Here is an 18,011-nt window from a genome sequence, read left to right on the forward strand (position 1 = left end):
CTGATAACTAACTCCCTATTACTCTGTGCTATGTAAGCCTAATCAGGTAACTGTGGAATCGTGTATTGCCTTTCCATTGACAATGTCCCAAATTGGTGGTGAAAATTAATTTCACTGAACATCCCAAAATTGTGCTACAACATTATTTACTGAATAACTCCATTCAAACTTTAATGATCATCCCAAACAATGATAAGGATCGGGAGGGACATGTGACATACTGAAGTACAGTAGTGACATACTCAACAAAACCCAAATCAAATAAAACATTCAACAAGTGAGGTTATACATTTAATACAGCATTTATTTGCTTTCCCTTGATGACAACAAGGATACACACATCAATTACATGAGTAAAAACGACAACATTATAAATACAATAGGAAACATTAACATAAAAAAGCATCTATTAAAGAATTTGTCAAGTGAAGTAATAGCTGGTGTCATTCTGGAAGTGGTGGAGAGAAGAGTTCACAGCAATGTACTCCAGCTGGAAGCCTCCTGCCACTACAGAGGCATCGGACAGGAACTTTAGTGTCATCACATTCCCTGTGGGAGAGAGAAACGGGGAAAGGTGACATTTGGATACTTGCTATGTGGATTTATCAAATCAAATGTTATTTGTCACATACAAGTGTTTAGCAGATGTTATTGTGGGTGTAGAGAAATGCTTGTGTTTCTAGCTCCAACAGTGCAGTAATATCTAACAAGTAATATCTAACAATACACACAATCTAAAGTAAAGGAATGGAATTAAGAATATATAAATACTTGGACGAGCAATGTCAGAGCGGCATAGACTAAGATACAGTAGAATAGGATAGAATACATTATATACATATGAGATGAGTAATGCAAAATATCTAAACATTATTAAAGTGGCCAGTGATTTCAAGTCTAAATGGATAAATGGATATATTGCTATGTGTATAAAGTACTGATAATACCTCCTGTCCTGATATTTGAAATGTGGACATAGTTTATCAAAGAAAACCATTATAACAAAAAATCGATAAACAATTGATGATTAAAAAAGGGCTTTGCCTCATTCCTACAACCGCAGCACAGCCGTACCAAAAAAGTTACAACACACCCCGTCTTGTGTACATTTGCTTTAATCCTTGCCAGAAATATACAGTGACTTCTTGATCTATAATAATGAATATTCATCATAATATGGTAATAAAATAGGAATGCGTTTGTTTCATACCTGTGCTAATTAAGTCATCTGGTAAGTAATCTCCACAGTACCTGGAAATAATAAATATATTTATTTGATCGTAGAGTAACATGTGGACAAAATGGTCATACGAAACACCACTAGAGGACAGTGGCCTATGTTATGACACTATGTTGTGTGGAAAGAGAGTCTTATGAGTCTATGTGAGTATCCATAAATTTAGTACAATGCAACTTTCTGACACCTTGGATAAGACTGTAACAACCCTGAATCAACCATACAATGTAAACTCAACAAACTAAAACTTAATGCAAAGGCACACTCAATCAAAAGCTGGATCCTCACCTTCCGGCGAAGCCAGAGACGTCGTCATAGCTGTCATAGATCTCCAGGTAGTCTGCTAGACAGGACGTGTCCTCCTCCACGTCGAACTCCAGGAAGTGCAGGCGTATCCTCTGTCCATAGCGCACACGGATGTGCCAGTAGCAGATCTGCTCATCCTGGTACTCCTCTGGGTAACCAGGTGACTGGATGATCTTCTGCTGGTCTGTCAGAGTTCCTCCACACTCCTTTGCTGTGGACCATGAGAGAGGAGGAGACAGGATGAGGAAATGTTATATTAGAAATTATAGATATAGTGTAACAGATCAAATAGAAAGAACAATATAATAAACTAAACTAGATTACAGAGGACTTTCAATTAGTCACTTTCCTTAGCTGATTGTAAATAATAAAGTGAAGAGAATATTCTGCACAATGGCTGTTACTAGACTCTTAATAGTAATGCTGTAGACATAACAAGTTTAATAAAACTCACAGTGTTTTACATCAGTGTGTTACATGTGCTATCATCATACGCATTATGATAGATTAAAATATAGGGAAGTTCTGCTTGTGTTGTGATGTGTCACGTTCCTGACCGGTTTTCTGTTATTTTGTATGTGTTTGACGGTCAGGGCGTGAGTTTGGGTGGGTAGTCTATGTTATGTGTTTCTATGTTGGTTATAGGGTGACCTGATATGGCTCTCAATTAGAGGCAGGTGGTTTTCATTTCCTCTAATTGAGAGCCATATTAAGGTAGGTGTTTTCACATTGATTGTTGTGGGTGGTTGTCTCCTGTGTCAGTGTCTGTGTATGTTACGCCACACGGGACTGTTTTCGGTTTTGTTTGTTCGTTCGTTTTATGTAGTCATTTTTCCTGTTCATGCGTTCTTCGTGTTTCATGTAAGTTCGTCGTCCAGGTCTGTCTACATCGTTTTATTGTTTTGTAATTATTCAAGTGTTCGTCGTGTTTTCTGTTTTGTTTATTAAATATCATGTCTTATCACAACGCTGCGTCTTGGTTCAATCCATGCTCCTCCTCTTCGGATGAAGAGGAAGAGGAAAGCCGTTACATGATGTGACCACTGAATGAAGTTAGAAATGGGAAAAGAGACTTCTTTGTCATTTGAATTAAGAAAATTAAATGAGCATTTTGGATTAAATTAAATGAAAAGCTCTAGATCTCTTGGATTTGTAAAGGGAAAATTATTGTATTTATGAGCTGTTTTATGCAATTCATCGATGAAATGCGAACCATACATCCATACAGGCAATTATGGGGAAAATGAGCGGCTGTGCCCTAAATGGCACCCTATTACCTATTTTGTGCATTACTTTTGACCAGAGTGCTATGTCAAAAAGTAGTGCACTAAAAAGGAAATATGGTGCCATTTGGGACACAGATAGTATCTTAAGGCAGCTATCTCATCCAATGAGGCAACCTCTTCCATGTTGAGTACGGTCGTCACATGTGGTGCCAACTCCAAACGTGGTCATGTATCATTCTCCACCATGAAAACATCATGACAGGTCCCAATACAGCTCTTTTGTCATGATGAATTGTAAAATGAGGTATAAGTGTTATTTACAATATCTGGATAAAGGTCTTACCACATACTGTACAGTCGTGGCCAAAAGTTTTGAGAATGACACAAATATTAATTTTCACAAAGTCTGCTGCCTCAGTTTGTATGATGGCAATTTGCATATACTCCAGAATGTTATGAAGAGTGATCAGATGAATTGCAAAGTCCCTCTTTGCCATGCAAATGAACTGAATCCCCCAAAAACATTTCCACTGCATTTCAGCCCTGCCACAAAATGACCAGCTGACATCATGTCAGTGATTCTCTCGTTAACACAGGTGTGAGTGTTGACAAGTACAAGGCTGGAGATCACTCTGTCATGCTGATTGAGTTTGAATAACAGACTGGAAGCTTCAAAAGGAGGGTGGTAATTGGAATCATTGTTCTTCCTCTGTCAATCATGGTTACCTGCAAGGAAACACGTGCCGTCATCATTGCTTTGCACAAAAAGGGCTTCACAGGCAAGGATATTTCTGCCAGTAAGATTGCACCTAAATCAACCATTTATCGGATCATCAAGAACTTCAAGGAGAGCTGTTCAATTGTTGTGAAGAAGGCTTCAGAGTGCCCAAGAAAGTCCAGCAAGCGCCAGGACCGTCTCCTAAAGTTGATTCAGCTGCGGGATCGGGGCACCACAACTACAGAGCTTGCTCAGGAATGGCAGCAGGCAGGTGTGAGTGCATCTGCGCGCACAGTGAGGCGAAGACTTTTGGAGGATGGCTTGGTGTCAAGAAGGGCAGCAAAGAAGCCACTTCTCTCCAGGAAAAACTTTAGGGACATACTGATATTCTGCAAAAGGTACAGGGATTGGACTGCTGAGGACTGGGGTAAAGTCATTTTCTCTGATGAATCCCCTTTCCGATTGTTTGGGGCATCCTCCGAGAGCAACTTCTCCCAACCATCCAGGAACAGCTTGGTGACAAACAATGCCTTTTCCAGCATGATGGAGCACCTTGCCATAAGGCAAAAGTGATAACTAATTGGCTGGGGGGAACAAAACATCGATATTTTGGGTCCATGGCCAGGAAACTCCCCAGACCTTAATCCTATTGAGAACTTGTGGTCAATCCTCAAGAGGCGGGTGGACAAACAAAAACCCACAAATTCTGACAAACTCCAAGCATTGATTATGCAAGAATGGGCTGCCATCAGTCAGGATGTGGCCCAGAAGTTAATTGACAGCATGCCAGGGCGGATTGCAGAGTTCTTGAAAAAGAAGGGTCAACACTGCAAATATTGACTCTTTGCATCAACTGCATGTAATTGTCAATAAAAGCCTTTGACACTTATGAAATGCTTGTAATTATACTTCAGTATTCCATAGTAACATCTGACAAAAATATCTAAAGACACTGAAGCAGCAAACTTTGTGGAAATTAATATTTGTGTCATTCTCAAAACTTTTGGCCACGACTGTAAGTCCCAAAAAGTTACAGTATAAAGACTGGGTTATTACCACATGGCGTAAAGTATTAGATTTTCATATCATCTACAGACAAGTCAGAGCATTAAGAGTTCAGTGTGTTCCTTGTTGGATTAACACATCAACATGTTGCTTTGCCTCGTCATTCTACAATACAAAAATGTTCATCGTCTAGAGAGAAGTCCCAGTCATTGGGTATTTAGTGTTCCTTGTTGGCTTCACACCTAGAGGTGTTTCTTTGCCTCACCCATAGACTTGTGTAATTATCTGCCTCACCATTCTATAAGACTGAGACACCATTAAACAGTCCAGCCTCTGTTGGCTCTCTCCAGAAGCATATTGGCATGGATGCACCACTTTAGAGCCACTCCTGAAACCTTACCAAACCTCTTAAAAATGTTACAGGCAGTTATGCCGGGTGTTTATATTAATAATATTGCTTTTGCAACCCTTTCCAGATATACTGAGATGGATAGGAAGCTAAATATCTTTCAACAAGAAAACAATCTTCATCTCCATGTAGGAGCCCAGTCAGAGACAATCTTTATGAAATGAATTAACATTTAGTTGGCTGGTGGTGTTATTTTCCCTCCTGTCGTCCATCATGACAGCTCAAAGGCATTCAGGTCTCGCTTCATCTGCAAGGCTTTGGTGAATCATCTGGAGTGTCTACAGCTGTACGTCACCCCATCACTCATAGGCCAGACTATCTCAGTTACACTTATCACTGTTACTACTCCAGTGTCCTGCCTTACTCATGTTGGGAGTCCTTATGGAGTCTTTATCCAAACCACAACCCCCCTGCCCATGTACAGTCATCAATGTGTCCCACTAGTACGTTAGCCTACATGTCATGGACCACAATCAACTTTACAACTCTGACCCTGTGTGTCCTTAACCTCGCCCCTTAGAAACCAATGTCTGTCTGACTCAACCACACACTCATCTCATATGGTGGAGACTCATGGTTGATTAAACTGTTAAACCAACACACCCAGGATTGCCTAAACCTCCATTTGTCATGCAAGCAGACGGGTTCAAATATGATTTGAAATCTTTCAAATACTTTGAGCGTTTTCTTTAGCCTGCCTGGAGAGTCAGGAGGGTGAAGTTTGCACTTTTAAAAATGTTCTATTGGTTCCATTTGCAACAGTCAAGTTCAATCAATCACAGATCGAGAATTTGAAATGATTGGAATATAATTTGAAACCAGGTCTGTTCACTACTCACAGTTGGGGTTGTAGCAGTAGACGTCCCATCTTTCACTCTTGTTCAGCCTGTACCCGTAGTCGATGACACCAACCTTCCCAAAACCACAGTTGGCACCAGCTTTGACGATAGGGTAGCCTACACGACCTTTGTCATACCACCCAGCCGCACACACGTGAAAACCTAGGAATGAGGGACAAAGAGTTAGCCTGGTAAGAAACTGAATTTGCAAAGTTTCGGGCTAAGAGTGTCATATTGGTAAAATCATAAGAGAGCTTGGTTTCTAGAACTAGCATCCCCCTCTTAGTATCACAGATAAAACACTCTTACAGAAGATCCATGGCCATATTGGGTTACCACAAGCCATTCGTCATGCTCGTATTCTCAAAACAAAACCCTGTCTTTGGAAATGCTACGGTCCCTGTCAAAAATGTGCCTTCCACTGACTTTGCATCTGAAATTACAAGCGGACCATTGATGTGGGGATGTGGATGGGTGGTGGGTGGTGGGTGATGGGTGGTGGGTGGTGGGGGTAACGCATAATGAACTCCAATGTATCTAAAAAAAGCCTCCAGTCACAATCAGTGGACCACAGTCAGTCAGGAAATGCAGGGGAGATAAAATCAGACCTCCTAGGATAATTGGCCATGGGGCAGCTCTGCTCTAACCACATACATAAAAGTGGTGGTTTCCCAAGACAGGGCCTGGTCTGGCTACAGTTTGTCTGCCATGTTAATGTTAACATAAGCCAGCCAGGCAGGTGTTACTGTTCTTACAATACTGGGGAGACGTCTCAAGCTGGTACCAATTCACTCCCTATAACCCTTCTCCGTGACCCTAAACCTTTGATGTTTGATCTGTAAAGTGTAGGGAATATGGTGAAAACAACACCCCCCTGCAGTATACTGCTTATATACCTTTCAGATCTACAGACATCGAAGGGTTAGGGCCAAGGGGAAAGGATAGGGAGCAGATTGGGACCGGCTGAAGTCCCACAGAGCAACAGGCTGTAGTGCAGTGGCAAGACATCTTTGATTGATTTCATGGGAGAAAGGCAAGATAAACACACTTTTTCCTGGCATTGCTTGTCCAGTGAACACATGGTCGGATAATTTAAACTGTTTAATTATAAGTGCTCTTAGGCAAACTGTAAGGCATCGTTAATCAACAGTGATAATGGCATTTTGTAAGCTCAGGGCTCAGGGGCCACTCATTAGTTGCCACTGCTTATTTTGAAAGACTGCATTGACATTGACAGAATCCAATTGGCAACATTATGCTGCTTCTGAGTTGTAGTCCTCCAGACTCTTTCCTTGTACATTCAGAGAGAGGGGGGGGGGAGACAGAGATAGAGAGAGAAAGAGAGAGCGCAGGGGGAGGGAGAGAGAGATGGAGGACATGGACGATAGGATAGGGATAGGGAAGTTATTGTAAACCTATTTGACGAGCAGCCTCCAGTTGATCGTAAGTGGCCAGATTTCCTCCTTCGTATTTGCACACCGTCTTGGCCTCCTTATAAGTCAGCTGGTATCTCCCTTTACGCGATTCCCTGTGGTAGACTCCAGCAGCTTGCTCTGTCCAGAAAAAAATACGTCCCACTCAGTCAGTCAACACTGCTATCACTATCAAAGCACTACAGATAGACAGATATGCTGCCAGTGCCTGTGTAGTGTCCCACTGCCACAACCACAAAGATACGTATCCAGGCAACAGAAAAACAAGTGGAAAATATTATGTTTAACAAGATTGGGGGAATCCTTCTCAGGGAGCTAGAACAAGCAAAGTGGCATACAGACTAAGAAGTTCATAGAGGAAGAAAAGAAACATGAAACACCCACGGTGGATAAGCCAACATCTTTCAACTCTGTAACGTGTTGTGGTTGGATAGAAAGCCTTAGGACAGACGCTAAGTGTTTGTAATCTCTTTCTTGGGAGTGGTCATACTCCTGTGCTTCCCCATGGGGGGTCCTCCTTTGAACCCGTTTTGACATCAGGCATGCATGACCTTGTAGGACTTGGAGTGCAGTCCAAGTTAGCTACGAGTCAATGTTTGCAACTACTAGTCAACCTCTTCCTCCAAGATGCCTTGTGAGGTGGTACCTCATTTTCATTATAATCCTAGAGAGTGGTGTGTCTCACTATTAGTCTAACCAAATGATATAGGGGGTTTGGGTTACAAGATATATTACTGAAAACATGCAGTTTAGTTTATGTGTTCCAGATGTGTGTAGGCCTGATGGGCAAGTCGAGCTCATTAACTCTATCAGAAGTAGCCTATACGACACATTCCGTTGAAAGTAGTTTGGGGGTGGGAAAAAAGTTTTTGCTTGTACTGCAGATGGGCTATATCGGTCTGTTAAAACTATAGGACTATAAATAGGCCCAGTGCACTACTTTTGTGAGAAAAAAATATCTATATGTATTTTTGGGGGATGCTGCAGCAGCCTCAGCACCCTTGATTCCTGCAGCTATGGGTTGGGCCAAATTCAGTCTTCAATATAATATTATTAGAAAATAATCAGACTGGTCTATAAACTGAGTGTGTCAAGGGCAGATGTAATATGACTGGGTCTGTCTGTTTTACACAAGAAATGTGCAGTCTGATATAACATTCTGTCCTATTTTTTCATTGCTATGCCCTAACAAACACTGAAAGAACAGAAGTTTGCACAACTTTCTTGTTCATGTGTGTTTTTCGTCCCTTAGACAAAATTAAGTCATGCTTTGCAAGAGGCTCATGCGTGTGTACAGTCGTAAATTTGTCCCGTCTCCAACTGTGACCTCTACCCAAACACACATCATAGTGATATGTGCAATGTAATAACGTTACAACATAACCGTAAAAATTATGTAGACAAAGTGTTATCAGGGTTAATTAATGCTAAATGTTTTCAGGCAAAAAATATATATATAAATAGCCTATGTTGTGCAGGATTGTGAGATTATGTTGAAGATAAAGACCTGTTAGAGAAGTGAACATATAAAGTTAAACTTTTTCTAACACATGGGAATGATAATTAGCCTAAGTTTGTAGACACATCAAAGAGGCGTCACTACAGACACGGGTTCGATCCCGGGCTGTATCACAACCGGCCGTGTTCGGGAGTCCCATAGGCGGCGCACAACTGGCCCAGCGTCGTCCGGGTTAGGGTAGGGTTTGGCCGGGGTGGGCCATTGTAAAATAACATGTAAAAAAGAGAAACCGACGCCTCTTATAGGCCTATGTCCAAGCAACCAAAACAAAAGAAAACCACACTTTTTGAAAGATTCAGTGTCATTGTTGTGCTAAACGTTACATCGGAACATTCCACAACAATATTGTAAAACACTACACATAAATCTTTCAGGAGAACGTCCTACAGCAAGACAATGTTTCCAACCGCAGTTGTTGGAATGTTTAACAGTTCCAAAAGTAGCCTATCCTTGTTGGAAAAGTAATGACTCCAAGATCACAAAAGAAAGCATGATTTACCCAACCATATGGAGTTATGAAAGATTCCATTTCTGAAGCCCCACGCTTGGACTTCCTTCAAGAAGAAGCAGATGGCCCAGATGACAGCGAAGATGCGCATCCTCCTCCTGAACAGAACAGAGCTGTGCGCTGCGGGTTGATATCCTCTCGCCAGCTGCTACCGCTCGCGCTGTGCTTGCTGCTCATCTGGCGACTGGCCTTTTAAATAGACTGCCCCAGCGGCGCGCTCTGCCAAATCGAAGCGTCAAGGTAATAAGAATACGTTGCCCAACACTGAGAAGTGACCATACATAGATTTATGGGAATTTACCAGTGGGGGACCATGACCTGTGTTGGATTTAAAAGAGTCTGTGTCAAGCATTAAGACATGATAGGTTATACAGATGTTTAATGTGTCACTGACTTTATGAGTTAAGGCATAAAGACATCCATATTCATCACAAAACAATGTGTTCATGCAAAAGAACACACTTCTTTAATCATTTTTTTTAGGCCTATAGGGGACACAATGGCTAAAATGTCCCCATTGATGTTTCAGCTACCTTATCACCCTCTTTGGTCAAGTGCCACTTAACTAAAAAAATACCTGGTTGTCAGTGGCAACTGATTAATAGAGGGTAAGGTTATCTGATCTTCTGCTTTATCTTACCAAGGCTTAGACCATAAATATTCACAGATTTATTGCTGGAAGTATGTTGTTGAAGGGTGCACTTTAAAAAAGGATGTGCTACTGTATGAAAATAACATTTCCATTTATCAGGTTGCCTAGATAGGTTTCCAAAAAAGTTGATATCTAGTATCTCAGAGGTATAGGAGGCACAGAGGCCTATTTGGGGTGTGGGACTTTCTTTCATGCTAACCAGGATAATTACTGCAGATCTGATGTCAATAGATAAAATGGTAACATATATATCCTGGTATTTAAAGGCTAAAATGGTGGGTATTAGAAAATTATCTGGGAATGATCTGTCTACCAATGCTGCTTAGAAAGGCATTTATATACGGTCTAAGAACCTTTCCCTTCAACCATCAAGATGAATCTTTCTATTGGTTGGTATGTTAACACTAACATATAAATAATATCAGGCCAGTATTTTCCAGACCAGAGAACTTTGAACACTGCTGGCTAAGAATGAAGCCGTTTGACAAGGTTGTTCAAGACTACTATGATATTCAAGTGTGGGTTATACTATGATATTCTTTGGGTTATTCTGACATTCTGCAATTGACCAATTTTTCAGTATTCAGCAATCTCAGCATAATTTGAGTTTGAACTTGTTGGAGTCAGCGCTGAAGGCAATGATGATTCTTCTGAACTGGTTCCAGACAAGTTACAAGAAATGAGCTGAACCTTCTCAATTCCCCCAAGTGTCTCTTCCATTTACACCCACACATGGAAACTCTGGCTCAGACACAGTAATTGCCATATTGGATACTGTCGAAATTTTAAAGGACTTTGATCATCGTTATATATAACATACAGAACCATTAACCACAATTACTCACAGCTTAGGCAATAAAGTTGAATGGTAAATGATCTGCCCTGTTTACATTTTTCATTGAATTGTGTGTTTTGTAACAGTTTGCCTTCAAAATTGAAAGGATCAGTACTGGTATGTGTTATCCTCAAACACAGAATCTCAGAGATAACATGTTATTAAAGTGTTGTAATTACATGATTATTATAAGATAAAATTAATTTGACACAAAAAAAAAACTTTAGGTCTTAGTTTCCAGCTGTTTTCAACAGGCAGAAATCCTACTAAGGTTGGTCTCTATGCGGTATGAAACTGAGGAGCTGGTCTCGCTTTGCCAGACATCACACTGTATACTCTTTAGAGACTGAGAGGCTTGAGAAGACACTTAAACACCTGGGGGTGGGGCTACTAGAGAGTCAACTCTGACCCCAGTTGAGGGATTTGGATCCTTTGGTACAAGTAGGGCGGTGGTAAGGGCATGGTAGGTTGTCTGACCACTGCTGTACTCAATGGTGTAAAGTACTTAAGTAAAAATACTTTAAAGTACTAATGAAGTCTGTTTTTGGGGTATCTCTACTTTACTATTTATACTTTTGACAACTTTTACTTTCACTCCACTACATTCCTAAAGAAAATAATGTACTTTTTACTCCATACATTTTTCCTGACACCCAAAAGTACTTGCTACATTTTGAATGCTTAGAAGGACATGAAACTGGTACAATTCACACACTTATCAAGAGAACATGGTCATCCCTACTGCCTCTGATCTGGTGGATTCACTAAACACAAATGCTTGATTTGTAAATTATGTCTGAGTGTTGGAGTGTGCCCATGGCTATCTGTAAATTTAAAAAACAAGAAAATCATGTTGTCTGGTTTTCTTAATATAAAGAATATGAAATTATTTATATATTTACATATACTTTTGATACTTAAACCAAATACTTTTAGACTTTTACTCAAGTAGAATTTTGCTTGGTGATTTTGAATTTTACTTGAGTCATTTTCTATCAAGGTATCTTTACTTTTACTCAAGTATGATAATTGGGTACTTTTTCCACCACTGACTGTACTACAATTTCCCCCTGTGCTTGCCCTCACTATACTTTCCCACAGTCCCTAATGTCCTTTAAATCTCAGTATTTTAACCGTGTTAAAACTATATCCACCCTCCATTCCTACAAATACACACACAGGGACAGCTTTTTAAATACTTGTTCATTCTCTGATTCTCCCATTCTCTCATTCTCTCACTATGTCATCTGGTGCTACTTTGGGTCATAAGACAAATGCAGTGTCTCTTATGTATATCTGCAGTATGTGGTAAACAGATTATGTAACTGTATTATAATTATAGCCTCCCACACGGTCTGGTAATTGGGTGTGTGTGACAATTATACTGTACAATATTTACATCTCACTACATGTCAAACACATTCTAGGCTTGACACATTCTAGGTTCTTTTCACCATGCGGACTCCCTCTGGCAGGGCCCGTGCGGCCATTGTGTACTATAGCCCAGTAAAGCCACGACAACATGAAACACAGGAGGTCGGGTGTAGAAGAGAGAGGGATAAGGGAGTCTTTGTTTGCAGGCTGCTTTTACTGTGTTGCAGCTCCATGACTTAACATCCTGCCGTCGTTGCGTGCCAAACTGGTGGTGGTGCGCTGTCTCTCTCTTTCACATTTTCTCTGTTGGTTCACAACACACAGTCTGCAGCTTGACACATATCTGGGTTCAAATAGTATTTGTTTTCTTTCAAATACTTTGAATGTTTGATTCAGCCTGCTAGAATGCCTGGTGGGAGTATTCAATTGGTTCCATTGTGCCAGTAAAGCTGAATCGAGCGCATCTTAAGTATTTGAATGAAAACAAATATTATTTGAACCCAGGACCGAAGACCATATGGCATGCGGACAGTGAGTCAAACATACAGAATCCTTTCTCTATAGCATATTATTAATCCACCAGGCCAAGGCTGGTCCCTCTGTGTTTGCCATCCCTGATGAGAACATGGGGGATACTGTAGCTAAAGACTCATCTGCCATAGTGTGGTTTTTCCAAGAGAGGAGTTCAACAGAAAGTCAGCAGCAACTTGTCTTTTGACAGATTAAATTCCTTTTAACACATGTATAATAATATATATATTTTTAAGATCCTGGGTTGTATGATGCAAATTCATGTGCAAAAATGTAACATAGGGCAATGGGTGCACATGTGCTTTCCCTCAAACTTGTCAGAGGTTTATTTTCTCCAGACCATCTGTAACACTGCCAGTGGCAGACGTTTAGAGTTGATGTCCGTGCACCCGCAAAAATCTAATTAGCATAATAAAAGAATCCCCATAAAAATCTGTCAGTTTAAGCTATCTCAATCCACTATATCGTACCTCTGCATCTGCGGTGAAAGGTGACAGAGCTAGAGCCGTGTTTTGTCATAAAATAGTCTGTAGCGTCCGAATGGTTGGGCCTACAAATGATTATTCTATTGCTCTACGTTTTGCTCTACAACCCCCACAAGCGTCTTGGGTCTGAAGTCGATAACCTGACCTGTGACAGATCAGGTTTTCTCCCTTGAGTGTGCTACTTGAGGTTGCCACTGGAGAGCACCCTTTGGTTACTTCTAGTATCCAAGCAGCAATCAGACATTTGTTTCAATTGGCAAAGCTTCACCCAGGAGATGAGGGTTTTTGATCACCCCATCAGTGGCGGGAATGCTGCTCAAACACTCATTGTGCTTCGGCAGTGCAGCCGGAGCGTAGCTGATTACGCTGTTGACTTTTGGACGCTCATCGCTGAGAGTGGTTGGAATATAGAGGCACTTCAATCAGTCTTTCTGAACGGACTCCGCGAGGCCCTCAAGTACGAACTGGCTTCCCGGGACAACCCTGACACTCTGGAGGAGATTATCATTCTGGCCATCTGGATTGACAACTGGCTTCAAGGGGTTCCGAGTTGGTTCCAGTGTTTTGTGCCTCATTGAGGGAGTCGATTCTTCATTTGTTCCACTGCCGTATGCTGGGCCTGCTTGTCCTGTACTGTCAGGGTTCTTAATTTGGCTATGGTTCTCCTTCATATCCTCCGAGAGGAGGGCTGTATTCTCTCTCAGGTCCAGAGACTGCAGCAATGAACAGTTATATTGAGGAGGCGCTATGAGAGGAAAGGAACTATGATGTTGGCAATCAGGAGCTTATTGTGGTCAAACTGGCTTTGGAGGAGTGGCGGCACTGGTTGGAGGGCTCGGAACATCCCTTTACGATTTGGACTGACTACAAGAACCTGGCCTACATCCAGGAGGCTAAACGCCTCAACCCCCGACTCGGTTCAGATTCACGTTATCTTACCGTCCGGGGTCTAAGAACGTGAAGCCGGATGCCCTTTCTCGCCAGTTCCCCAGCTTCAGTGAGGATCGCCCGCTTGAACCCATCATCCCCAGGTCGCTCATCCTCGCGCCGGTGTCCTGGGCTATAGAGACTGTAATGAGGGAGGCACAAGGTAGGGAGGCAGTTCCAGACGGCTGTCCACCTAACATACTTTTTGTTCCTCTTGGGGCACGGTCCAAGGTACTTCAGTGGTATCACTCATCGCGTCTCACCTCACACCCGGGAGGGCAGCGAACGCTAGAGTTTTTGAGGAGGTGGTTTTGGTTGCCCTCGGTGGAGGCGGACACTCGGATCTTTGTGGCTGCCTGTCCGACATGTGCCTGGAACAAGACTCCTCGTCAGCAACCTCTGGGGCTTCTTCATCCACTGCCAACACCTTCTCAACCCTGGTCCCATCTCTCTATGGATTTCATCATGGGCCTTCCATCCTCAGAGGGACACACGGTCATTCTGGTCATTGTGGACCGCTTTTCCAAGGCGGCACATTTCATTCCGCTGCCTAAGCTTCCATCTGCCTGTGAGACTGCTCAGCTAGTCATTCAGCATGTTTTCCGCCTTCACGGACTTCCTCTGGACATAGTCTCTGACCGGGGCTCCCAGTTTGCCTCCAGATTTTGGAGGGCATTCTGTACTCTTCTGGGGTCATCAGCCAGTCTGTCCTCAGGTTATCACCCTCAGTCCAATGGTCAAACTGAGTGGGTGAACCAGGATCTGGAGACCGCCTACGATGCTGTGTGTCCGCCAACCCCGCCACTTGGAGTCAGCACCTTCCCTGGGAGGAGTATACACACAACTCTCCAGTGTTCCTCCACTGGCTTGTCACCATTCCAGGTGTTGTACGGTTACCAGCCCCCCCTGTTTCCAGATCAGGAGATTGAAGTGATGGTTCCGTCCGCTCAACGCCTCATCTCTCATTGCCGCCGGACCTGGAAGAGGGCTCGGTCAGTGCTCCTGAGGTCCTCAGCTTGGGTTCAATGACAGGCCAACCGTCATTGCCGCCCGAGTCCCCTCCTGCGTCCAGGACAGATGGTCTGGTTGTTTACTAGGGATCTGCCTCTATCTGCCTCTGGAATCTAGGAAGTTGGCTCCCCTATACGTTGGGCCATTCAAGGTTCTACAGCGCTTTAATCCAGTGGCCTATCGCCTTCGTCTTCCCTGGTCCATGAGGATTCATCCCACCTTCCACATCTCCAAACTCAAGCCTGTGGTGTTCTGTCCTCTGGTTCCGGCCACTCGGCCTCCACCTCCGTCTCGCATGATTGCAGGACAGCCAGCCTACATTGTGCGACGTAACCTCTCCAGTCGTCAGTTCCGGTGAGGGACACAGTATCTCGTGGACTGGGAGGGTTACAGGCCTGAGGAACGTTCTTGGGTTCCGGCCCGGCACATTCTGGACCCCGGACTCATTCAGGACTTCCGTCGACGTTCAGCTACCCCTGGTGGACCATTGGGAGCCATTCCTTGCGGGGGGTGGGGGGGGGGGGGTCCTGTCACAGGTCAGGTTTTCTCCTTTGAGTGTACTACCTGAGGTTGCCACTGGAGAGCACCCTTGGGTTACTTCTAGTATCCAGGTGACCTTGATTGGGCTTATTGGGATCACCTGCTGGATGACTATTTAGGTTCTTCTGTGGACTGGGCCAGTTGCTCAGGTCTCATGATTTGTTTAGTGTTCTCGTGTGCCCTTGCGTTGTTGTTTTGCTTTGAAGACCTTAAGTAAATACTTTAAAATAACATAAAATTGCCTAGAAGGCCAGCATCCTGGAATCGCCTCTTCAATGTTGACGTTGAGACTGGTGTTTTGCGGGTACTATTTAATGAAGCTGCCAGTTTAGGACTTGTGAGGCATCTGTTCGTCAAACTAGACACTCTAATGTACTTGTCCTCTTGCTCAGCTGTGCACCGGGGCCTCCCACTCCTCTTTCTATTCTGGTTAGAGCCAGTTTGCGCTGTTCTGTGAAGGGAGTAGTACACAGCGTTGTACGAGATCTTCAGTTTCTTGGCAATTTCTCACATGGAATAGCCTTCATTTCTCAGAACAAGAATAGACTAACGAGTTTCAGAAGAAAGTCCTTTGTTTCTGGCCATTTTGAGCCTGTAATCAAACCCACAAATGCTGATGCTCCAGATACTCAACTAGTCTAATGAAGGCCAGTTTTAATTGCTTCTTTAATCAGTTTTCAGCTGTGCTAACATAATTGCAAAAGGGTTTTCTGATGATCAATTAGCCTTTTTAAAATGATAAACTTGGATTAGTTAACACAACGTGCCATTGGAACACAGGAGTGATGGTTGCTGATAATGGGCCTCTACGCCTATGTAGATATTCCATTACAAATCAGCTGTTTCCAGGTACAATAGTAATTTACAACATTAACAATGTCTACACTGTATTTCTGATGAATTTGATGTTATTTTAATGGACAAAAACAATGACATTTCTAAGTGACCCCAAACTTTTGAACGGTAGTGTACATGTCGGTTGTTTTGCTCCGGGACGACCACAGACCTCACAAAACTCTTCTGAAGGTCCCCAGGTACCAGTTGAAAAAAAGTTTGGAAGTATATATGGAGACTGTTTAGTGGCAAAAATAAGGGGTTAAATACATGTAAAAAATACATATGTTTCCTGATCTATCTTTCAGATATATAGGACAGTCACCTCAGAACAAACTTCCTTTTTATTTATTATCTGTTGTTCCATGTAGTGAATCTGTTATTCAATGCATTTGTATGGTCTAATAGCGGTAAAGCCAAAATACAATTTTCATCAAATCATTTTTTACTTTTTTTCTTTGATACTTCAAGGGGTCTTAAAATTACAAATCAAATAGATAAATTATCCTTGGTATGATCTTAAAACAATTCCATATTGGGCCGGTTTCACAGACAAGGCTTAAGCCTAGTCCCAGACTAAAATGCCTGTTTGAGCTGTCTTAACTCAAAGTGACTTGCACAGACTTATCTTAAAATAGTTGTAGATTTAGCCTGTTCTGGACTAAACAAAGCCGATTGCAAGAGGGAGGATTAGAGCTACTCTAGGACTAAATTGAAGCGTAAATTAATCCTTCAAAGAGGGAGGTTTAACTTCTGCTTACAACTCTTTGTGAGGGAGCATGGGCTATTTGGAATATCTAAATGAAGACCAACATGCACTACAGAGGCCAGCCACACAAGTACCTGTGGATAGGAGTAATCCATTAAATTACTTTCGAGCTTTTTGAGACCGCTTTCATATGTACAAAGAAAATGCATTGGAGATAATATATTTTCTTGAGCCTAGACTTTCCTCTCTGTCTAAAAGAGGAAGGCCTTTACCCAATTCTCTCCAAGTTCTGATCACTTTGAGGATTTTGGAATCTGGAATCTTTCATTGTGAAACTGGTGATTTGTGTGGTGCCAGTGAAGCAACTGTGTGTAGAATAGTTCACAACGTCTGCAGGGCCATTTGTGAACTGAGGAGTCTTTACATCAAGTTTCCTGATGCTACTGACCAAGCCAACTATAAAGTGCAATTCTATAAATATGGGCACTTCCCAGGAGAGATTGGCTGTATAGATGGATGTCATGTTCCCATCAAGTGTCCATCAACTCCTGATGTTGAGGAGTCTACAGGAACCGTAAGAACTGGTTTTCCATCAATGTTCAGAGTGTCTGCACTCCTAATTTAGAGTTTTCAAACATTGTTGCCCGTTGGAAAGGTGCAACTGACGATTCAAGGATTTTTCTCACCTCTTCATTGTGTGCTGTTTCAAAGAGGTGACAGAGGATATGGTCAGAGTAACTTTTTATTCACTCCATACATAAATCCCACAACAGCTGAGCAGCAAAGATACAACACAGCTCATATCCGCACGAGAGCGATGGTTGAGCGTATGTTTGGAGTATGGAAAAATAGATTCCAATGTTTACGCAATACACTTCGTTTCAAGCCAAGAAGATGCTGCAAGGTGTCATTG

The 18,011-nt window shown here is 42.4% G+C and overlaps 1 protein-coding gene across 1 annotated transcript; it reads right to left on the reverse strand.

The window, feature by feature from the left end:
• Nucleotides 1–287: 287 nt before the first annotated feature.
• tnfaip6 (tumor necrosis factor, alpha-induced protein 6) lies at nucleotides 288–9,364 on the reverse strand. The gene is made up of 6 exons (XM_039006388.1): nucleotides 9,192–9,364; nucleotides 7,156–7,293; nucleotides 5,741–5,902; nucleotides 1,526–1,754; nucleotides 1,211–1,251; nucleotides 288–549 (listed from the first exon to the last, which is right to left on the reverse strand). Exons 1-6 carry the CDS (start codon nucleotides 9,289–9,291, stop codon nucleotides 422–424), a joined length of 798 nt encoding a protein of 265 aa, XP_038862316.1. The 5' UTR covers nucleotides 9,292–9,364; the 3' UTR covers nucleotides 288–421.
• Nucleotides 9,365–18,011: the final 8,647 nt, after the last annotated feature.

The sequence above is a fragment of the Salvelinus namaycush genome, chromosome 13 (assembly GCF_016432855.1).
Source record: "Salvelinus namaycush isolate Seneca chromosome 13, SaNama_1.0, whole genome shotgun sequence".
Lineage (NCBI taxonomy): Eukaryota > Metazoa > Chordata > Actinopteri > Salmoniformes > Salmonidae > Salvelinus > Salvelinus namaycush.